Below are 25,536 nucleotides of genomic sequence, written 5' to 3'. Positions count from 1 at the left end.
GATTTAAAAGTGCTTGTTGTTAGGCCTATTTGAATAAAGAATATATTGACTTTGACTTTGAATATTGATTGAATATGGCAACTAGTCTCTTCTTCCTCGCGTTGTCCCGGCATTTTTGCCACAGCTCATGGGAGCCTGGGGTCTGCTTGGCAAATAGTCTAACAATGTAATATCGGATAACTTGATAATATTACGATTTTTTTATATAGGAGGCAAACGACTAATACCCTTCAATTGCCTCCTAGCCTAGTTGGCAGTGACCCTGCATACGAAGCTGGCAGGAGGTCCCGGGTTCGAATCCTGGTAAGGGCATTTATTTGTGTTTATCACAAACTAGCTATTTCCCACGACCATTAACATATATAACAGATATAGCACCATTCTAAGTGCCCGTAAGGGCGGGCCTTACGGGCTCTTAGAATGGCGCTAGTTCAGCATTGTCACTTAAGAATTCGAGTCAATCAAGCGCGTGATGCGAACTCATCAACCAATCGCGTTGTGGCGTTAGACTGCACGATTGGCTCGAAATCGCGTGCGTGACACCGCTGTAGGCCTTCATACCGCGAACCACGTTCGACGTGTTGCCTCCCTGTTACACTTATGTACGAATTTACAAGTGCGACAGAGAGGCAACACGTCGAACGTGGTTCGCGGTAGGCCTTCTGGGCTCAAGGCCCGTCCTTAGATATATATGTCAATGTCCACTTCGTTCGCGTAGATTTTTGTATTGATTGCTGTAATTCTACATGAATTTTATGCAGCTAAAAAAAGCAGTAAAACGCTTGACATTTGTGTCACAATACATGCTATCTTCCAAAGTTTCAACACCCTCAATCGAAAAAAAATATTCTCAATACACACAGTCAATCTCTTCTCAACTCGCTAAGGAAGTCTCACGAGAGTTATATCGATTACTTGTCTGTACGACTACGTTGTCGTCAAGCTCACCATACTTATTAACCTATCGAATGAGCTAATGCTTTTACGGATGTTAGTGAGATGACGATATGAGTTGTGCTGGTGTCCGACTTTATTACCTACATATAACATGAGTATCACATGATTATCCACCTGGTTTCTTGAGCTTAATAGTCGCCTCCAAACCTCCCCTTATAGCGACCCCATTCCTCACACAAAGTTTACCTTAAGTTCATATTAGCCTCACTGGATCACTGTTCACTCTGAGTACTGATAACGTTGCTCACAATATGCCAGAGACACATCATTATTCTAATAACACCATAAGAACGTTCTTGACTTGATCTAAAAGCAAACTGCCGCGTAGATTTGTTCGCACACAACCTTCTTTTTCCTACTGTCGTTCTCATCTACCCTCTCAACTTCCGTCAAAAAATCCCAATAACCTAGAAGCGGTTACTTAACTTAAACGTGACTACTAGCGCCATCTACTCCATGACGTTGGCAAATATTAGCTGGTTCGCAATACGTTCGCGACATACGTGAAATACTTCTTAATGAGCATTGATAAAAGTAAAAATATTGAAAATTCCATTGAATGTGCTTCCGCTTCCTTGCATCACGGATCCAATGAATAGCTGATCAGTATCTGAGACATGATCACGTATATGCATTTAGATGCTGAATATATCGCATATTTCAGTATTGGTTCTTTTTAGGGTCCTGTAGTCAACTAAGAACTTATAGTGTCTCTCCGTCCGAGGCTTTGCTCTTTGATCGTTAATGCTAGAAAACTGCAATAGGGCATGAATAGGTACATAAATCAGGCATGGCCACAGAACAGTATAATAAAAACTATTTTTTTTAGGTTAACTCTTATACAAAATATTTTGGGTATCGTTTCATAGGTCTTTCAAAATAAATACGGGTCCCCAACAAAATTTTTTTGAAAAGTGAATATTTTCGGAAATAATAGCACCGAAAGTCTGCAACAAACTGGGTCGTTTTGTATTTGCACTCAAAAGGGTAAGAGACACTATGTCCCTTGAAGCAGCATTGACCGCTTATCATGGATACGTGTCATCTGTCCTTGGTTATGGGTTGATATTGTGGGGAAACGCAGTGGAAGTGGATAGTCTTTAAAATACAAAAAAAAATGTGTCAGGGTCATTAGTAATTCGTGGCAGGATGAACGTTGCGTGCCCCTTTTCAAAAAACTAAAAATCCTTCCTTTACCGTGTCTATATTTAAGAGAGATATGTAATTTTGTCAGATCACATCACTCGTATTTTAAAACGCGTGGCGAAGTTCTTGAAAAGCGAACCAGGGTAAATATTATGAAACGCTTATATCACCCTCGAAGTCGCAAGATGATATACAAAAATACTTTAAATGAAAACTATAGCGAAAATTATCGGTCCAGCCATGTTTGAGTTCTTGCAAAAAAACTTTTCTCTCCTATAGTAAAAAGACGTAGAAAGCGCTGCGAAGATACTCCCTTAAAGATAAAGATAGTTTATTATTCAAGTAGGCATATTACAATGCGCTTATGAACGTCAAATAAAGCGACACAGTGTGTCATTTCAAATATCCTATTTTCGGAAGTAACGTCATACGTGCAACAGTACCCTTGAGGTTTCGCAGAAAAACTTTAACCAAGTTGTCAGAAATGACACTCCAATTGCCGGCACGGGAGTTGTTTCAGAGCTAGCTCCAGAAAAAGTCAGGTAGTTATACCGGGAAGGTCCTGTAAGAGGAGCAATAAATTAAACTAAAGTAATGTTTAAAGCGCGACAAGCAAATATTCATTACAATGATGATAGCGTACATTAAAGATATTTTTTTTTTTTTTTATAATTATTATAGGACATTATTACACAAATTGAATAAGTCCCATAGTAAGCTCAATAAGGCTTGTGTTGAGGGTACTTAGACAACGATAATATAATAGGTATATAAATATTTATAAATACTTAAATACATAGAAAACACCCATGACTCAGGAACAAATATCCATGCTCATCACACGAATAAATGCCCTTACCAGGATTTGAACCCGGGACCATCAGCTTCGTAGGCAGGGTCACTACCCACTAGGCCAAACCGGTCGTCAAAATTTGTATATTACTATAGAGGCCAGAAAACGAAGGGTTGCAGGCCAAGTAGATAAAGACAAGTTAGGGATATGCGGCTGGCAACCAAGTCAATTTGTTTTATTCGAAGGTTTAAACAACTAAAAACAAATAACGAATCTATTACTGTCTGATGATTGAATGCCGAGACGTTATGTCACAATTTGACGTTTAGAAACAAAAGAAGGTTGCTTTACAGACCCAAGTGTGTAGGGTTGTATGAAATTCCTTCACATATCATCTTCACTAATCGCACCGGATATAATTTGAAGTAGGTCATGTCAACATTTTATTGCAAGTTTGAGAAAAATTAATTTAGATGAAAAATAGGAAGTCACTAGCCGCATTACCACGTTGAATGGCGGAGGACAACCTTTGCACTAGGTGCTTTTCTTAAAATAATTTGCTTCGTTTCCTAGTAGTACCTACATCTAGTATAGTAAGTAGGTTAATATAGTAATAGTAGCCAGCCAGGTGCCTGTATCAAGTATTAAATATAGCACGGCGGCATTTTATCAGTCCCAATTTCTCTGGTCATTAGCTGCTGTATAAACTGTATGCTATTTTTCGAGGCTAGCTCTTGGACTATGGAATAGGGTACCAAGAGCGCACTTGATCAGATATTCATTGGACACACCTCTGCCTCTCAGACGCTGGATATACCGATTTAGAATGCATGCTGTTTCTTGGACTGGTAACTTATACGTATTGAACGAGGTTTAAGATCGGTATTTGTAGAAGTGGCCAAAAATAGTATGACCTCCTAGACTAGTCGGTTGTAACCCAAATGCCAAAAAGTACAATTTGACATCTATAATGGCATTTAATTATCATTCACGTGGGCATTTCGCAATGATCTATTATAATTCAAGATATGTTATACGCGTTCCAAAATTGAAGCGCTTACCTTGTGACAAGTTGTACAAGTTGCCTTTACAGTACATATGGGGCTACTTTATAGCACTAGTGCGAGAAGTAGCATATTACGTTACTGTGTCGAACATTTAAAGGGCCACATGTACTGTAAAACGTTGTACGATACATGTGCGAATAGGTAATTCGCAACTCGTGTCGATTTAAAACACTCCCTTCGGTCGTGTTTTAATTTATCGCCACTCGTTTCGAATTTCCTATTTTTCGCACTTGTATCGTAATGTACTATTTTAGTCGCATCTCACTGATAAAGAAAGAGACAAGCTCATGTTTAACAACAAGAATGGCAAAGATGAATGGAATGCGAAAATAAAATAACCGATTTCTTAGTAGGTATAGAAATATAAATTGAAGTATTTTTTGTGCTCCTGTTCTGTTACGTGTATTAGCGCAAGCGACACGCACTTGTAAATGATAATGATGTTATTTAGATATCTTTTTGATGTCAAAATATTCGTTTGGATCTGTCTCCGGTGTTTGAACAAGCTGGCAAAAATATTAGGCTTATTATTATTCGGGCAACTAAAATATTAAACAGGAACTTTCATTAGGCATATAATAATATAATTTGCCTGTGTAGGTATTAATATTTTAGAGCCTAAAAATCTATATTAACTCTAAATATATGCATCATTTTATTAAAAAAAATTGCAGCAAACTCAAACCACAAAAAAAATAGGGAGCTTGAAATTATAGTTTGGCGACTAAACAATAAATTGGCACCTATTATTTTAAAGCGTATTATTTTGAATATTTGTTTTTTTTTTTATACTACGTCGGTGGCAAACAAGCATACGGCCTGCCTGATGGTAAGCAGTCTCCGTAGCCTATGTACACCTGCAACTCCAGAGGAGTTACATGCGCGTTGCCGACCCTAACCCCACCCCCCCTCGTTGAGCTCTGGCAACCTTACTCACCGGCAGGAACACAACACTATGAGTAGGGTCAAGTGTTATTTGGCTGCGGTTTTCTGTAAGGTGGAGTTACTTCCCCAGTTGGGCTCTGCTCTAGATCTGGAATGACATCATTGTTGTCATATAGTTGTTTACACCTAAGTAATAATATTGAGCACATCGTTGCAGGTAGTATAAAGTATGTATAATAAATGTGTGGTTTTACCTATATCGAATATTATATCTTTCCCATCATGGAACACCATAACCACCACCACCAAAACCAATACGTATAGAAGCCCTTTTGACAATTTAGTGAAATGTATAAGGGCCACCCCACACTAGCGTCTTTTGGGCGTCGGTGTCTAGTCAGCGTTATAGAAAATGGCGTCGTTGCGCAGTTGCCTAGACACCGACGCTCGGGAGATGCTAGTGTGAAGGTGGCTTAAGCGGTAAATAGGAAGTACACCGAGCGAATGTCGCCATCATTGCCAGATTCATGGGATGCACGTAGAGGCAGCGGCAGCACCCACTGGGGTCTAAGGACTATCGAGAGTTGATGATTTTATTCATTATAAAATCTAATATAAGCTATTGGGTGAATGCGATGGACAACATTCTGGGCTATGTGATATAACACCGAACGCCTGCCTAATAAAACGATATGCAAATGAAATTGTGATTATTATGCCTTAAAGCAAACGATTATCTCAGTCAATTTATCTGTTAAATAGTTACGCGGTTAGAATTACAATTGAAGACGTTAGAATGTTATTAAACGTAGAAATTCGGATTTGAAATATAAAGTGATTTTAGGTTTGGGGCCACAAAAAAGTGATTGGTACCTAGTTCAACAAAAAATTGTATACCACATTTTGCAAAAACCTGAGAAGGTTCATACTTATTCTTTATGCCTTTTTATTAGCTATGTTCTACCGGTTTTTGATATAAAATGTTCGTGCTGCATCTTGCTCGTGTCGAGAAGATGTAGTGCAAGTAATGTCGAATCTATATCAAATTATGAAATTGGAATGCCGCTTCAGAGACAATGCAGGAAAAGTATATATTTTTAATGATAATAAGGATAATGACATAATTAATTTTGTAACAAAATCTAGTCAAAAATATTTTAAAATCATATTTATAACTGGGTCTATAGCGAATTTATTTTATTACCTATCTTTACCGACGTACACACAGGTCGACACAGGTTTATGGGGTCGGTAAAAATAGTAGTTTATGTGACTGCTACATAATAAAAGTCATTAAAGTACACGAGTGTGGGTTTAAGAAACGAACGAAGTGAGTTTCTTGAAAAGATCACACGAGTGGTCTAATGCCTAATTATGTACAGTTACATACACTATTTTATCTACACACATTTATAAACTTTCTATGAAATATTCACTAACCCAAATTACAGCCTCAGTTAGGGCATTGTTGCCAAATCGTTGCTCTCTCGGCGGAACTCGCGGATATGTGGTGGCGTCACCGAAATATTTTTATCGCTTATTTTACACGAAATTTTTGCTATAGTTACCTTAAAAACAACAAAACATATTCATTTTATACTTAAAACTAATTAAAAGATAAACTGTACGTCAAATGGCGGTAAATGAAAACTTTTTTCACGCATGTAGTTTTTTTTTTTTAATTCGGAGACAAACTAAAGTCGGGGGCCTATTTCCGTATCATTCGATACAAACTAACATGCGAGATATGTCAAAATTGTATGCAATTGACATTTCATTTCGAACAAAAAGGCATCTCGACTGATATTAGAATAGAGGTCAAATCGAATTGCTTTTTTTTCAGAGATGCTCCAAATTTGAATGCATAACCAAATCGATTTTGATGTAGTTATGAAGCTACACCTACATTATCACAGATAAGAAATTTGTTGTAACAAAACAGTTTATCGTAATGTTGGCCATTATTTACGGATTTTTAAGGCATCATAGAGGGTTTATGATATGTGTGTAGATAAATACCTTTGTTGTAAGTAATATAAAATAAATTTGTTATGCTAGACCTCGTGATAAATGTGATCTAATATGTGTTGAAACTGCAAAAGATTTAAATGTTAAATTGAAAAACAGGACCATAAAAATATATATTGAAAAGAATAGAAAAATCCAAAAGACATCAGTTTAATTTTTTTAACATTTACAAAGGAAAAAAATAGTGATAAATAAACGCAATTATTCACTATAGAGATAACAATTTTCTTGTTTTCAATACTTTAAGACGGCTTTTTCAGATCATCGTAATGTCACGATCACTTGCCATTTTATTAGGAGCGTTTCGTGAGTAGAATGCGATAGACTTTAACTATCATATCAGACTTTATTATTACTTTAATTTAATGGGTCCCATATGGGATTAATTTTCGCATACCATTTTCACATGTAATGGTAAGAAAGATTGTTATATTCGTTAAAGAAAAGTTTAAGTATGTAATGCGAGAGCTCGTTATCACGTGCACATTTCTCGCTTGCCTCGGCGGCTAAAGACAACTTGTACAAGGTAACCGCTTCAATTTTGGAACGCCTATAACCTATCAGGAGTTATAATATCATTGGCCATATAAACATTTGATTCTCAGAAAAACCTGATCGACCATACCATTGTCATCCAGCGTATTGAAGTTTTTTATATTTTCTGTAGTGTAACTTAAATACCTGAACCTCTTGCGGTTGTATAACTAACGTCATCGGACCTTTGATAATACGCGATTTCTTTTTACCTCTTTCGTTACTGGTTTCGTTTTCCTGGTAAACACATTCAAACATCTAATGAGCTTTAATCAAGAACTATTCACTTGAATATATCTAATTTGCATCGTTAGTCATGGTCATGCGGAAGGTAAATGTTTTGGCTATAAATAAATCATGTTTTTATATCGTAGATAAAGTCAAATTTCAGTATTGTCAAGGTATTAAATATCGACACGGACAAAGTGGCAAAAATATGTACACATTACTTCAATGTATAAGCAATAAGGTCGTGCATACATATTTTTGTCACTTTTTCTTGACTGTACCATTTTGTACCTTGTCACTGTGACAAGGTACGAAATGGTACTAAAATTAAATTCCTCGACCGCACTTACAGATAATTTTATTTGTCCAATTTATTCAACCGATATGCAATTTTAGTGCAAATGGTACAAGAGCTGTACGTAGTAGTTTACGTGACTGTTAGGGCCGCCGACACTAGCGTCTTTTGAGCTGTAGAAAATGGCGTCACTGCGCAGTTGCGTCAACGTTGCGTTGAGCAGCTGCCATAGAGTTGACCAGACGCCGACGCTCGGAAGACGCTAGTGTGGGGTGGGATTTAAATAATGAAGGGCGTTAAAATACGAGTGTAGGCTTATGTGATCAGGAACCACATGTTACGACACCCATTGTGGCGTTTGATCACGCTGTTTGCAATTTACATTTCATTTAGAAAAAAAGTGACTGTGACATAATCGGACAGACAGACGGACATGACGAATCTATAAGGGTTCCGTTTTTTGCCATTTGGCTACGGAGCCCTAAAAACGTCATCTCGACTACTAGAAATTATGTCAAATCAAATTCCTTTGTTTCGCAATATAATTGCATTGCTTCTAATCCAGCAAAGTGGAGAAGAAATGTGAATTATAACCTATATTATTGGTTGATTCCGGCACGTCTCCTTTTATCTCCGCTCAATGCTGCTTCAGTGGGAAGGCAGCTTTAGTTGAAGGCAAGGCTCGGAAAACGGGTTTTTTCAAATAATATAATAAGATAAACCTTTTAATTTCGGTTTCGCTCGAAAAACCGTTATTTTTACACCGGTTTTATTAGCACAGTTCTTGTCTAATTAACCGGTTTAGAGCAATAAAAACCGGTTTATTCCTATGTCGGTTTTTATGTTTACATGGCACACCACCAGGCCGCCCGCCGTTTCGTCGCTCGTCGAATAAACCAGGTTTTTTAGGTTACAATAAAGTTCTTATAAAAGTTCGGAGGAAAACCGAAATAAACCGGTATTTTATAAACCAGTTAGGCCTTGGTATAAGGCCTGAGTGGACGCTCGAGTTAAGCGTGCAGCGGAGCGGGCATGTTAAACAAATGCAAACGTATCGGAGCGGCCTTAGTGCAACCTTCTCAAATCACTTGTGAGCCCGACGCCACGCTGCACGCCCCGCCGAACACTCCGCTTCGAGCGTCCACTCGGGCCTTACACTTAGGGGCCCCAGCCGGTACCTGCGTTAGCGACATTATCGCGATATGCAGCTTGCGATTATGACGACATTACCGTAAAATTACACTTTTAGCGTAATGAAGCAATATTTGCCGAAATTAGACCACCGCGCGAGTAGATTGGTCTGAAAGAGATAATTAATACATACATATTATATTATCTTTGTGCTTAATAAAAATAATAAATATATTATTTTATAATAAATATATAATTTTGACGACCGGTCTGGCCTAGTGGGTAGTGACCCTGCCTATGAAGCCGATGGTCCCGGGTTCAAATGTAACGGGTGCCCTGGTAAGGGCATTTATTCGTGTGATGAGCATGGATATTTGTTCCTGAGTCATGGGTGTTTTCTATATATTTAAGTATTTTTAAATATTTATATATTATATATATCGTTGTCTAAGTACCCTCAACACAAGCCTTATTGAGCTTACTGTGGGACTTAGTCAATTTGTGTAATAATGTCCTATAATATTTTTTTTTTTTTTTTTTTTATTTATTATGGGACAATCATATATAGATTGATCTAGTCTCACGATAAGCTCAGTAAGATATGTGCTGTGGGTACGACGATATAGAAACCATCCATAACTTTCTGAGTTAAATATTTGTGATGACCACACAAATAAAATGCCTTTACCGGGATTCGAATCCGGGACCCCCTGTTTCATAGGCAGGTTCACTACCTTCCCCGGAGGCCGTAATTAGGGCATTAATTAGCGCAAATGGCAAAAAACGGAACCCTTATAGATTCGTCATGTCCGTCTGTCTGTCCGATTCTGTCACAGCCACTTTTTTCCGAAACTATAAGAGCTGTACTGTTCAAACTTTGTAAGTGGATGTATTCTATGAACCGCATTAAGATTTTCACACAAAAATAAAAAAAAAACAATAAATTTTGGGGGTTCCCCATACTTAGAACTGAAACACAAAAAATCTTTTTTCATCAAACCCATACGTGTGGGGTATCTATGGATAGGTCTTCAAAAATGATATTGAGGTTTCTAATATCATTTTTTTCTAAAATGAATAGTTTGCGCGAGAGACACTTCCAAAGTGGTAAAATGTTGTCCCCCCCCCCCCCCGTAACTTCTAAAATAACAGAATGAAAAATCTAAAAAAAATATATGATATACATTGCCATGTAATCTTCCACCGAAAATTGGTTTGAACGAGATCTAGTAAGTAGTTTTTTTTTAATACGTCATGAAATTTAAAAAAAAAAATTTTTCATCATACCCATACATGTGGGGTATCTATGGATTGGTCTTCAAAAATGATATTAATGTTTCTAATATTATTTTTTTCTTAACTGAATAGTTTGCGCGAGAGAACCTTCCAAAGTGAAAAAAAGTGTGTCCCCCCCCTTGTAACTTCTAAAATAACAGAATGAAAAATCTAAAAAAATATATGATATACATTACGATGCAAACTTCCAACGAAAATTGGTTTGAACGAGATCTAGTGAGTAGTTTTTTTTAATAGGTACGTCATAAAATTTAAACAAAAAAATTTTTTCGTGTGGGGTATCTATGGATAGGTCTTCAAAAATGATATTTAGGTTCCTAATATAATTTTTTTGTAAAGTGAATAGTTTGCGCGAGAGACACTACCAAAGTGAAAAAATGTGTGTCCAAAGTGGTAAAATGTTGAACGAGATCTAGTAAGTAGTTTTTTTTTATATGTCATAAAGGAACCCTTTATGGGCGAGTCCGACTCGCACTTGGCCGCTTTTTTTTTCTATAATCTCGCACGAAATAAGAAGTCATTATACTAAAATTTAAAACAAAAAAACTATAATGAAAATTGATTATGACTAATCCTGTATTAGTTTTAATACAGGATTAGTCCGGTATTATTAGTAACTGTAACTATTAGTAGTTATTTAAAAAAATGTTAATTACACGAGAACAGACATCGAACAAAAAAAAGCGAATGAGCTGATTGAATGAATTAATTTTGCTAAAATAAAAACCTTCCATTCGTAAACTGTTGGAAACATCAATATTAATAGGGATATTTTTGCTTAGAAATATAATCCCGGTAACGGATTCAGCTAAAATTATACAATTTATGGAATTCGGGGATTAATGATTGCAAATTAATATATACATAGGTAAATTAGTTATAATCAAGGCAAATTTAGATAGCAGAAATTTAAATAATACAGATTTTTGGCGATTTTTCTCCTATAAAGTATAATTAGTACCACTTTTTAGAACCTATAAGCGTTATTTTCTGGTCCTTTGTGTATTATAAATTATATAAATTTTTCTTGTGCTACTGAATTCTTCTTATCTTATATTATCTTATTTTTTTATTACATTATATCTATTTACATATTTTTTGAGACAAAATTTAGATGAATTAAAAATCTTTACTATTAATTGCGAGTAATTCTGAGTATCACCTATTCTGGTAAAATCATATTACGGGTACCTATTGTATTGGGTCCATAGGATGCCCTTGTCGACGGGCATTTGTCAGTTTTTGATTTTTTATATCGCTAAGCCATCAGTAGTTTCTTATACTTTATTCATTTCAAATCACAATCGTTGGGCAAGGCGAAGTAATTTGATTAAACAGGGAAAATAAGACAATCTATTTAAGACAAAGCCGACTTTAACGCGAATAACGAAATTAAATCTTGCCCAAGATTACTGTCTGTTTCGATGAGGAAGGAAGGACTTTGTTTAAATAAAATCCAATTTGGGAGCAAGTTAGATGGCGTTACGTTGAGCTGATCGGTGGACCAAGGAAAGTCAAATTGAACCTTTATTTGGATATAAATTAATTATTGAAGAGGACTTTTCAATTGGGGAAGATGAAATTGGATGAAATTAAAACCAATGCTATCTTATTCCTCTATAGCTTGTTAATGTATACTAACACTAGATGTAAAAGTAATAGGATTATAATGTAATCTATTAATTTATCATAATGTTGTTCAAATTTATTATATAACTAATTTATTTATTTTGTTGTAATGTTTTATGTTGTTTGTTGTATGATCCCAGATGGTCGAAATAAATGATAATTTAAATTAATTTTAAGGGGCTCAGTCAACACTCAATGTCCATGAAATTAATGTTACTTAGCAGTTTTTTTCAGAAAAACTATTTGTTTTAGTAATGTGGCAATTTCATAATTTTTGTCAAATTTCTATGAACATATGACGATTGTAATATCACCTCACTTAGTTCAGTTCTAGTCGGTGAAAAGCTAGCTTAGAACTATCAGGATCGTTGTTCTTTTTTCAAATTTCGAGCACACTTTGGATTTTTTTTTTCTGTTAGTAATACTTTAATACCTAATGTGGGGTACTCTAAGTGGCCCAGATACCTAATGCCCATATAGAACGGCTCCACAAACGATGGAGCACAATGCACATGACATATCATGTCCAGCGTGCCCGCATGCCTGCTCTGAGCAGGATCGCCGTGATGCAACAGACAGGGCGATAAATGTCGCAACCTTCCGGTCCTGCATAGTCTGAAATCATCAATACGAAAAGATTAAGAAAAATACCTAAAATGTATTGATAATATAGAGGAGAGTCGGATATATCGTACCAGTTTTTACATAAACTTGGATAATTTGTTTTTGGAGGTAGTTACAAATATGTTTTACTGTGCATATAAAAGTTCAGTTACTTGGCTACATTCATTATGAAGATGAGCATTCTGAGATTAGATTAACAAAGTCAAAATGCATTTCTTCGAAAGCACTGTCATCGGTACGATTTACCCGACCGGTTGGTAAAATCGTACCACCCATAATAAAATTGTATCTATGAAACGTTTTGCAAGTTTATTGTTTATTAACAAATATTTATTACGGGAATCCGAAATCATACTTACACGACTCAAAAATACTTAGTCCTTTAAATCGTACCTATGCCAGTATGCTATAGTATGATTTAAACGACTAGCTATTTTTATTAAATAATCAGTATAATAACCAAAGTATAAAAACTAGTCAATTTTTAACATCTACATAGGAAACCCGTTTATATTTATTGTAATATACTTTTCATTTGGTATTTTTAACTTATCTTGACCATAGGTTATGGTATTAAAAAAAAAAAAATCAGCTGTTTATTTCAATAAAAAATCACATTACATAATCTTAAACTTAACTACTAATCTTAAATTCAAAAGATTTTTTGAGTTAAGGAGTCTTATATGAAATATTTATACATTTTAATTATTATTGGTTTTAGGTACATAGGTCATCTAATTAAATGATTTCGGTAGACTGCCCTCTTATTTTAATAAAGTATTTTTTAATGATATTTCTAGCTTGTCCACTTGTTTGTCCTTCTATAAGTTTTAATAATTCCTGTGGAAATCTATTCAAGATACTCGGTAACATGCACTTCCACACTCTTTGCCCGTATACATTGTTTGTTTTTGCAACTTCAAATGTCGGGAGGTTGGCTAAGTTACGTAATCGCGCAGGTCGTGTTTTTTTTTCTTAGTTCTGTTATATGATTATAGTATTGAGTTACAATGGCTAGATCAACTTTTTCATATACAGTTAGAACTTTACAGTATTTGAATAGATTTTCATAGTTATCTTTGAATTTATATTTGATTTTTGTAGGTACAATCGTTTTAAGTAGACGTAATTGTAGGTTGTAAATGTCATTTAGATATGTTTTATATGTTCTTCCAAAGCTCTCCAAACCGTAACTTATGACTGAATCGGCCATTGACATGTACAAAAGTCTTAATGTAGTGTAGGGAACTTTGTTTTTAAGTACAAATAATTTTGACAAGATAGCTCTAAGTTTGTTACAAACATGATTAATATGTGGATTCCAGTTGAACTTCTGGTCTATTTTTAGTCCAAGGTAGGTGTGTTCCTTTACAGTCTCAAGCTTAGCACAATTACAGTCCGCGCGGGGCATGTGCATACATTTATGTTCGTGGGCCACGATCTTAGGCGTCAAGGTTACATTTTTATAAGGTATTACAAATACACATTAAAAGTTAGGTCAAGTCCAACGAAAAACATATTTCTTCTCTCTTTTGTTCGATGGTAGTCATATGCCATATCTGATTAGATTATTGAGCTTAATTCCATTAGAGCACTGTTTGGTGCATTATGTGTAAATAAACTAAGTTGTTTAGAGTTTCCCCACTAAACAACCTACCTACCTATGTACGATTTAACCGGCGGTACGATAAAGCCGACTCTCCTCTATATATATAAGTGCTATTAATAGTTTATTTTAAATAAAAAAATCCCATACAGTAAAAAAAAATATCTAGGTACATATTTGTTTTAGTTTTAAACGAAAATATCTTGTAATTTTAAAAATAATACGATTTCGGATTAGCTACAGGTAGTCAATGAAAAATTATTCATTTAATGAATTTAAAAATAATAACGGAATACAAAAACTAGTTAAAGTCAGCGTGGGTTGAGACATTTAAATTTGCATTAATTAAAGTACATAAAAAAACTACGAGCAACAATATTATTTATGTTGAGTAGATAAAAACAAGCATACCGGTTCTGTTTTTATGGATAGATAAATAATATTTGCTAAATTGTTCCGGAGTGGCTATAAATAGCTAACTTAATTTAAATAATCATCAATATAGTAAGAAACAAGCACATCCCGTTCTGCTTGGTACGTTTCCATATTATAAATAGGTATGATCCTCAAATTCAAAATACCATCATTATAGGAACATTACAGGGACATTCTTACACAATATTTAGGCTTGTGTAATACAAGTACTAAAGTCAAAAAGACGCAATTCCCTCCACTGTACTATGTTAAAGGACCAATCATGGGAGTATTTTTGATATTTCACCGACATCTGTAAAAATCCTACCAAAGCGGTAGGATGCTTTAAAAGTTGAATATCCAATTTGTCCTCTAGGTTTTGTATGTATTTAATCTAAGCTACTGCAATTGGTTTAAATATTATTAACCAATTAAAACTATGGTATTTTGCTCCAGTCATGGGATGTATGGTGTCATTCATTTTCAAATTAACAGATATCAATGAAAAATTACAATTAAGCACCTCTTTGGCTCTTGTTTACGGTAAAATGTTGTCAGCGTTTAAAAACTGATGGTAAATACTTCTTTTACAGAATTTCTCTATACCATCCCATTACTGGTGCCTGTTCCATTATAGAGGTGTTTACTATAGACAGCACTATTCCCTAATGATTCTGCTCTTAGTACATTTCAGTACATTACAATACGGAACAATACAATCAAAACGGAACGGGAGCGAGGAGTGACACTGACAGCAAAGCGATCCGAGTAATCCGACCGAACTAACGCCGAGCGCGTGCGATGACGACCGAACTGCTCTCGGCTAATATGAGCGAGACAGCCCATAGCTGTCATTCCGTGGCAACTGCATGGGAGTAAGCGAGACAATAAATTTTGAATGGTACTCGTACTTTACGAAACGTCCGCAAAAACGGTTCCGTTACATTATTATGCTCAGTTTGTCTCGGTGTACTACTGTACTAAAAGACCGAACTGTAATAGTACAATTGTGAGATTGTACTAGTTAGGAGCGATCTATTCAGTAAACGAGCACGCACAACTCTATCAGACCAATTGACTAAGACCCACGGTAAGGTCAAGAAGGCTTGTGTTGTGGGTACTCAGACAACGGTATATTTAATATACAAATACTGAAATATATAGAAAACATCCATGACTCAGGAACAAATACCTGTGCTGATCGCACAAATAGGTACATGCCCTTACCGGGATTCGAACCCAGGCTTCGCTCATAGGCAGGGTCACTAGGCCAGACCGTTCGTCAAATTTATCTTATAATACAAACTACTGCAGGGATTGGAACCGGTTTTTTGCAAAAACTTCGAAATAACCATACATTTTGGTTTATTTTATACTCCAAATGTCAGTTGTGTTTTTAGATAACGACTTCGTATTATTAGACTGCCCAATTCGAAATTGAATAATTAACAAAGATCGCAAAAATACCGTTTCCGTTCCCATACAAAAAATACCGGTTTCCGATCTTTGAACTAGCCCCAATTCGTGACTGCGTATGCGCAGGTATAAAACTTAAGATGATAGGAGACGACCGCTTGTCCATAAAAATGTAGTCCCCATTTTCCTCCCTGGGTAATGACTTTATAGAAAATATTTTGACACATTAAATTGATGTATGTTGACCATAGCTATGGCTCTTCGTTTGATTTTACGATTATTTTATTATTATAAAAGTTAAAAGCTTTCAATAATTTGTATGGAATATGTATTTCGCTCGTAATTTTTATTATTATCGTGTGTGTGTGAACGTTATAAGAGATACATGTCAACGAACGCTCTCGTAGAAATTAATTATAAAACATAGCTAAACCCTTATATATTGTGTACAAACCTGGACTCAAACTGAACTAACCTCAAATGGAACACCAAGAAGATCGCAACAGCATGGGGTGAGATGTATTACACATGAAATTATACTATGAAAAATATTGCTCGGTACCATAATAACACGCACACAGAGACAATTCAAAAATAACTGTCCCATTTTATAATAAATAGTAATAAAAACAAGGTAACTCATTAAAACGCCGGTGCACTGTCACAACAATACTTGACGTTTGCCGTGTGTCAGTACTGTCAGTGTCAAACAACGACGTTCCGTTCCAAAAGCTTTCCTTGCGTTTACGAAGATACATATAAACAAAAGAAATGTCAAGCCCACAGAAAATAAACATTTGCTCAAAATGCACGCAACAGATAAAAACAAGAACTTATCTTAAATGTTATGATTGTAATGATATTTTTCATCTTCACTGTACAACAAATGTAGCATATAGTAGATTCAGGCTTATGACAAAAGACAATAAAAATAATTGGAAATGCAATAAATGCCGTATTCTCGCACCAAGTCCAATGCAAACTCCGAGTAAAAAAAGTAATTCAAAGGAAACTCCACGGAAACAACTATCCTTTCCGCAAACGTCAAACTCTGAAAAGGTGTCGACTGCGGTACAGGACCAAACTAAAAATGAAATAGACAGTATTACTAAGAAAAAAAATCAGTTAGAAATACTTAGTCTCTCGCCACTAAAAACTCCGTGTAGTTCGATAAACAACTCTACAAGAACACAACAGAGCAGTGACAGTAGTGTACATAGTTTACCGAATCCGACAGAAAATGCACAGATCTCCGATCTAAAAGACCAAATAGAGATTTTAAACACCCAATTAGAAAGTGCGCATGAAGAGATCGCAAATTTAAATTTAGAAGTAGTTCGACTAGAAAAAAACAATACGGAGTTAGAACGACAAATCGCTACATTAAAAGCTTTACTGGGGGAGGAAAATCATATTGCTGGAAGAAAATTGACCCCAAGACTTGGGAAGAAAAAAGAAAAAGACATCAGGTCCCAGACACCACTGAATCACAAATATAAGAGCCCTATTAATAATAGGGATGATGGCAACGATATAGTTACCGGACTAGAAGATTCTCCAGTGACGACTGCATCAACAAAGAATGACCTAACTACAAATAAAAATAACGATGAAAGCAGGGTTAGAGCAGAAGCTAACCCAGAAGATACTCAAGTGGCTACTATACCGCATGTAAAAGAAAATCTGCAAAAAGCAAACACTTTCTCTTCCCGATCATCGCCATCAAAACAATGGAAGCTGGAAAATAACACTAACGACAAAATTACCGATACAATTTTTATGTTTGGCGGGCGTCAGTGCGTCGGGCTAGCCTCAAAGCTTACACTTATGCGGGAAGAGAGTAAATATAAAAAATATAAAGTGTTCTCAGTCGTCAAACCAGGGTCTACTACACAATCAATAATGGAAGAAGTAGTCAAGTATGATTTTGTTGAAGGCGACAAAATAGTACTATCAGTAAGTGAATGTGATGAAAATGTTATAGACACTATATATGAACTTAATAATGCTTTAACTTATTTAGTAAAATACACAGTTTTAGTCTTAAGCATAAGAAGGAGTGAAAAGGTATATTCTGATGTAATGAATTATTTAATTAATCAATGCTGTTCTACTAAATCAAATTGCACATTCATTGACGTATCCAAACACAATGACAAAAGCAAAATAAAATATCTAAACGAGCTATGCACAAAAATTAGTAATGTAATAGATCAACAGGATTATAAGGAAAGCTATTACAATTTTGTTCCGAAGGAAACTCCTGTTGTGTCCCCAAAAATAACTGCCCCTAATAGTAATCAAAGAAAGATTACATTCTACTTTAACAAGAAAGATATAATACTAGATAATGCTGAACAGTATGACAAAACTCCTAAAACCGATTCAAAGCTTATACAACACACAGAAAATGAAAACTCTCTTTTTCGCTCAAACCAAGAATCAAATATACCAGTTTAGAATAATGCATCAAAACATTGCAAGTGTATTAGCAAAAAAAGATATCTTAGAAGTAACTATAAACAGTTTGGCAAGAGAATATAAAGATCCTAATGTTATTTGTCTAACTGAAACATTTATTAAATCCGGAAGTGAGAATAATATACAGCTGCAAAATTACGTTTTAGCTGCAGTTTTTTCACGAGAAACTAAGAGAGGTGGAGTCTGCATTTTTGTACAAAAAGGTATAAACTTTTGTGTTTTAGAGGGACTCAAAAAATTTACAACGGAAAGAGTTTTTGAGTGTTGTGGAATACAAATATCTGAACTTGATTTGGTCATTATCTGTCTTTATAGAACACCAAACTCAAACCCACACAACTTTTTCCTAAAACTCAATATGATGCTTCACGATTTGAGTAAAAAATTTAACCAAATTGTCATATGCGGAGATTTCAACATTAATATTCTTGTAAGTAGTAAAATTAGTACTGAATTTTTAGATATCGCACAAAATTATAATTTAACATTACATATCACATGTCCAACTAGAGGACAAACTCAAACTTGCATAGATAACATACTGAGCAATATTAAAAATGCTTCTGCTGCAGTTCTACCTTTAGGTTTGTCCGATCATGATACTGCTCAAATGTTAAGCTTCAAAGTAAACTCAAAAATAAAAAAGCCAAAACATTATTATAAGTTCAAACGGGACTACTGTCAAGAAAACATGGCCTTATTCCAAGAATGTCTAGCAAAGCTATCGTTTTCCGAGGTATACATTGAAAGTGACTTTAATACCGCGTTTCAAAAATTCCACGAGTTGTTATCAGTATTTTACAAACTCTGTTTTCCCATTCGGCGAATCAAGGTTAACTATGTGTTGCAGCAAACTCCTAAATGGATTTCAAAAGGGATTAAGGTCAGTTGTAATACAAAAAGACAGCTAAGAATAAATTACTATAAAAATAAACAAAGTGAACAAAAGAAACATGAATACTATAACTATACTAAACTTCTGAAAAGATGCATTTATAAATCGAGACATATTACAAATACTAAATACATACAAAGATGCAAAAATAAATATAAGGCATCATGGAACGTGATAAAAGCTGAAACAGAAAGCTCAAAATTACCGCAGTACATTGACAAAATAGAAGTGAATAACGAGTTTATCACGGACCCTTTAGAGATAGCAATGCGTTTTAATAAATATTATATCGAGTTAACAAATAAAACGCCAACATGCACTAGTAGTAGAACATATTGTCAAATCAATGCAATGCAAAATAGTATATTCTTAAAGCCATTTACGGAACTAGAGATCGGAAACATAATCATGTCACTGAATAGCACAAATGCTGTAGGCTTTGATGAAATCAGTACCAAGGTTATTAAAAACTGTAAAGCTGATCTAGTTACAATTCTTGCTTATTTGATAAATTTTTCTTTTGAAGCTGGTTGCTTCCCAGACTTACTTAAGACGTCTGTAGTAAAGCCACTATTCAAAAATAAAAATAAAATGGACATGGGAAATTACCGCCCTATAACCCTGATACCCATCTTATCGAAATTTTTTGAAAAGTGCATGCATAAACGAATTATGGAATTTTTCGAAAAATATAATGTCATAAAACAGGAACAAAACGGATTTCAAAAAAACAAATCCACCACACTTGCTGGTTTTAACTTAGTTCACTACGTAACAAAAAGCGTAGATGAAAAAAAACACACAACAGCAATATTCTTAGACATGTCTAAAGCGTTCGATTTTGTAGACCATTCTTTGCTTCTCCAAAAATTAGACAAATATGGCATACGAGGACCTGCTTTAAATTGGATTCAAACGTACTTGTCTGGAAGAAATCAATATGTAGATATTTCCACATTAAATGACCAAAATGAGGAAATCCACTACCAATCTGAACCTCTACAAAATAACTTTGGTGTACCTCAAGGTAGTGTACTAGGTCCTTTAATGTTTATCATCTATGTAAACGATATATGCGATGCAATTAAGTATAAATCCATTTTATTTGCGGGCGACATTTCAGTTGTTGTTACATCAAATAAAAATGAGAGCATCAAAAAGCACGTGGAAAAATAAATGAAATGTTGATCTTTGTAATTGATTGGCTAGGTAAACATAATTTGCAAATAAATGTTGAGAAAACGAACTATGTACAATTTAATACAAAACTCGGCAAAAGTGAAGAATTAAATATACACTATAAAAATAAAACTATAGCCGAAATGGATAACGTAACATTTTTAGGTTTAAAATTAGATAAATATCTGGACTGGAATGAACAGATTGAAAAAGTTTGTTCCAAAATAAATAGGTTTGTTTATGTTTTGAGGAGACTGAGACGCACGTCCGGTTTACAAGCCTCTTTAGCCGCTTATCACGGCTATATTAGTTCAAATTTGAGGTACGGCCTTATCCTTTGGGGGGCCAGTTCAAGTCTGGATAGAGCATTTATTGCACAGAAAAAATGTATCCGAGCAATCTGTGATTCACGCCCTTATAAGTCATGTAGAGAAATGTTCAAAAATTTAAAGATCCTGACGCTTCCGTCTTTGTATATATTGGAGTCGTGCATTTTCGTCAAGAACCATATGGAACTTTTCACGACGGCCAAAACTGTGTTTCCGAGGGGCACGAGAAATGAAGGTCGTCTTGTACATGAAAGTATTCCTAAGACTTCATTATATAACAGACAGTGTTTTGCAATGTGCATTAAAGTGTATAACAAGCTACCGCAACGCATGAGGGAGCTACCTATTAATAAATTTAAAAGAAGTCTTGTTTGTTACTTATTGGATAAAAATTATTATTGCCTCAAAGATTTTCTCTCCGAAAACATCCAGGAGTAAAATAAAGTTGTTATTCAATAGTAATTAAAAAATAAATTGTGTAAAGTTTTTGCATGCTAGTATTATTATATACATATAGCAGAATAAGCAACAAATTGTCAAAATTACATCTGTGGACACCAAAATATGTACTTATTCTATGCAAATAAATAAAGTTATTCTATTCTATTCTATCAAGTTGTAGTTAATAAACATCTAATTTAATGATAATATTATCCATATTTTTTATAGAGTAATATTCGTCCCCTTTTTTCATAAATGAATAACATTTATTTAATTCGGCATCCTTTTATGACATCGCCTAAATCTACTGACAGGACTGTACGGTATTGTCATAAAATTCGTCATTATTATTGTATCATTTGGATTATAATATGTCAAGTGTCATACGTCATACTTTTCTCATTATACTAGTGGGGCCCAATGGTTTTTTTAGGATTATAATTTTTTTTTATCTAATTCGTATGAAGAAAAGTAATTGCTTGATTTCTATTGTAATCTGAATTGTATTTTTTCTTATTTAATGCATGTTAATTATAAGATGTGTACTCTACATTGTACTTCAAATCCATTTGTATATGTGACTGTTTGTCTTCTAAATAAAAATAAAAAATGTGTCCCACCGAGTTTCTTGTCGGTCCATATTGGGATACCCTCCTCCAATGGAGGGGGGATTTAAATCTTCTCGGGTCAGAGGTGTAGGGTTAGAGCTGGTGTAGCTTTATTTGACGTTCATAAGCGCATTGTAATATGTCTACTTGAATAATAAACTATTTTTATCTTATCTTTAACATGTAGCAATGTCCACAAGGTAAAAAATTATTTGGTAAATTATCGTTATTCTGAGGAAATCTAAGCTTATTCACCTGAGATTTTAATACAAAAGAATTGCTGTCTTATCTTTAGGACATAAAGTCGATATTGTTGAAGTGTCTATTAAACTAAGATGCGATGATGATGATTTAATCCTCTTATCCCTCATTAGGGATATAGGACTCGCTGAAGAATTTTCAATTTTTCGCGATCCTGAGCGATTACTTCCAGCTCTTTCCAGCCAAGTCCAGTTGAGCCACCCTCCTTCTCAACTGATACCATATGGTAATACTAAGATGTAACAAATGAAAAACTTGCAAAAGGTTTAGTATCACAATTTATTAAGTACTTATGTAATTCTTATCAATAAATAATATTAAACTAACATAATCTCTATAATATCGTCACATGCCTTTAACTTTAATTGTTTGATCACCCACATCATCGTTAATTATCGAAGTTATGTAACCTTTTGATCCTTTTGTATCTTCAACAACTTCCTTTTTCACATCTGATTTCACAGATACTTTCTTTACAGTATATGCCTTAATGTAGAAATCACGGAAGAGATATATCATCAGTCCTAAGTTGAAGAAAATTGTGAATAGCAGAACGTATGACGTCTTGCAATTTGAAACTAAGGCGCTAAGGGTGACTTGTATGGTGATAAGTCCAAATTGGATCTGCAACAAAAATAGAAAATGGTTAAAAATACATACAATAAAAATCTCTTCTGGGTACGGAGACCAATTGGACAATTTGACCCTGCCTATAAGGCCGATGGTCCTGAGTTCGGCTCCCGGTAAGGGCATTTATTTGTGTGATGGCAGATATTTGTATATTATAGATATCGTTGTCTGAGTACCCACACACCAAGCCTTGGCTTACCGTGGGACTTAGTCAATTTATGTAAGGATGTCGTATAATATTTATTCATTAATTGTTTAAGATACGACTACATATTTTTAAATATTTATGTCAATATTTTATTGTCTGCACCAGCAGTTACAGAGCCCCTAGTGTAAATTTATTCGATTTTGTGACATGACGTACGCTTTTGCGTTAAGTCTCATTTAGTATGGGATTTAGAAACAACGCGCCAAGCAGAACGTTTTGGAAACTCAAAATCCCATACAAAATGAGACTTAACGCGTACGTCACGTTACGCCATCGAATAAATTTACACTAGGGGTACAGTTCAACAAATAGTGATTTTCAAGATCTAAATACACGAGTAACCATAAAAAATACTCAGATTACTATAACATTTGAATCACTATAATATAATATTCCCATGTTTTTTTCAAGATCTCATCATTAGATCCTGATGTGATAACCAAAGTTCGGAACCGGTTTTAAAAATAGCGGTAAATATCTCTTTATGTCGGTTCTACTTCGAACTTTCATAAAAACGCGAAGGTTTAAAACCTAATTGTAACCTAACCGGTTTAAGGATGACTCACGCTACACAGTGCCAGGACCGGGCCGGGGCGGACCGGAGCGAGCCGTCACACGGACTTTCAGGAGCGCCACCGTCGCCGGACCGTTCCGGGGCCGGGGCGACCGGGCCATCATCGCTATATTATAGTATCTCTATGCGTTGACACTATCGTTGAGTCTCCGAGTGCGAGACAGGCCGGGCCGGGCTGTCCGAGCTCACCGAGCCGTCCAAATAACGGACTGTTCATGACAAATGTCACAAATGTCAATCATATTGGAAAAATTGGTTCGATGGGAAGCAAGTCGATATAGAAATAAATAATAAAATCAAAATATTGGCCCTGGCTGCCATAATAGCTGATGAAGAGAATACTGCATACTCTGGGCAATTGTGCATTTGGACATTTCGCGGACACTTTCGGAAAAAGGAGAATTACACAACATTATGTGAAGCGCTTTATTTCCACATGACCCGAGACTCTTTCGAAGCCACCGTGTTCTCTGCTTAAGGTAATGGAAATACAATGCGTGTATATTGTCTCAAATAATCATGTGCCGAAGCATATTAAACTATTAAAAGGAAAAGGGATGACCGGTTCTCCATACAAACATAGTCCCCATTTTCCTCTCTGGATATTGATATTCCCTTCGTTCTACATCCAATTTTGTAATAGTACATTACGATACAAGTGCGAAAAATAGGAAATTCGAAACAAGTGGCGATAAATTAAAACACGACCGAAGGGAGTGTTTTAAATCGACACGAGTTGCGAATTACTTATTCGCACATGTATCGTACAACGTTTTACAGTACATGGCTCTTTAAATCACAGTAACGTAATATGCTAATTTTCGGACTAGTGCGGTAAAGTAGCAACATTTGTACTGTAAAAATATTATCCGTAATGGGGACTACGTTTGTATGGAAAAGCGGTCTCGTTTTGAGGTAGGTAACTAGGCAGATTACTTAGAGATTGACTCATCACAAGCTGCCCTAAGTGCTTCTTAGCGAGTAGACAGGCCTATTGCTTTTCAGTATTATTTTCTTCTATTGAGGTGTGCATTTGTGTTGTATTGCAAAAATATATCCGTTGGGGTTCAGTGATACCCGATAGATATTAACCCTGAATCACAAATGATCATTTTGCTTAATGCCGCGTTTTTGCATTATTTTCTCCCATCAATCCTATCATAGACTTGTTCCGTTTCAGGAATGCATGAAAAACTTAAGTTTAAAAGAGAAGATATTTAAAATGGCTGTAGGAATACCACAACATTTTAAAGCATCGATATATATAAGATAATCATCTACAAACATTCAGCTATAGAGAAATACGCCACCACTAAGAATGTCGGTGGTGCGCTCTCAAAGTAAAAAAAATAACCTTTAAGTTCGGTACACTAAGATAGAATTGTCTAACAAGTACAAAAAATAAACTACTTACTGGCTTACTTACTTCTTGCGGAAAAGGAATTTTTGATCTATAATACGAGTGGGTTAGGTAGTTGAAATTTACAGTGTGCATTTTATGGTTCCGTAGCCAAAATGGCAAAAACCCTTACAGTTTCGTCATGTCCATCTGTCTGTCTATCTGTCTGTCCGTATGTCACAGCTATTTTACTCAAAAACTATAAGATAACCAAAAGAGAAAAGTGGAAAGTAGGTATTTTTTATACTACGTTGGTGGCCGGCCTGATGGTAAGCTACTACTTAGTTTAGAAGTTCAAATGTATAAAAATATAATTTTTAGGCACACAACGTAGTATATAAAAAACCAAATACTAAAAAAATTACGGAATCACGTTGGGCGAGTCCGACTCGCCCTTGTCCGGTTTTTGTATTTATTCGTAAGCTTGCATTAATTGCCATGGCACTTTAGGCTTAGCTTGTAAGTACAGTCGAGGAAATTGA

The 25,536-nt window shown here is 35.1% G+C and overlaps 2 protein-coding genes across 3 annotated transcripts in view; both read right to left on the bottom strand.

Moving 5' to 3' along the window:
• LOC133519603 (cytochrome P450 4C1-like) overlaps window positions 1-25,536 on the bottom strand; it is a 185,272-nt gene that overhangs the window by 109,542 nt on the left and 50,194 nt on the right. The window lies entirely within an intron of this gene.
• Window positions 22,504-25,536, bottom strand: part of LOC133519607 (elongation of very long chain fatty acids protein 7-like) — a 54,827-nt gene continuing 51,794 nt past the window's right edge. For both annotated transcript variants that reach the window (XM_061853639.1, XM_061853638.1), the window contains exon 5: window positions 22,504-22,867. In XM_061853639.1, the coding sequence (XP_061709623.1) occupies window positions 22,589-22,867 (279 nt within the window). In that variant the 3' untranslated portion in view covers window positions 22,504-22,588. The remainder of the gene's footprint in view (window positions 22,868-25,536) is intronic.

Source organism: Cydia pomonella, chromosome 7, assembly GCF_033807575.1.
Source record: "Cydia pomonella isolate Wapato2018A chromosome 7, ilCydPomo1, whole genome shotgun sequence".
Taxonomy (NCBI): Eukaryota; Metazoa; Arthropoda; class Insecta; order Lepidoptera; family Tortricidae; genus Cydia; species Cydia pomonella.
This window is presented reverse-complemented; position numbering and strand designations above follow the sequence as displayed.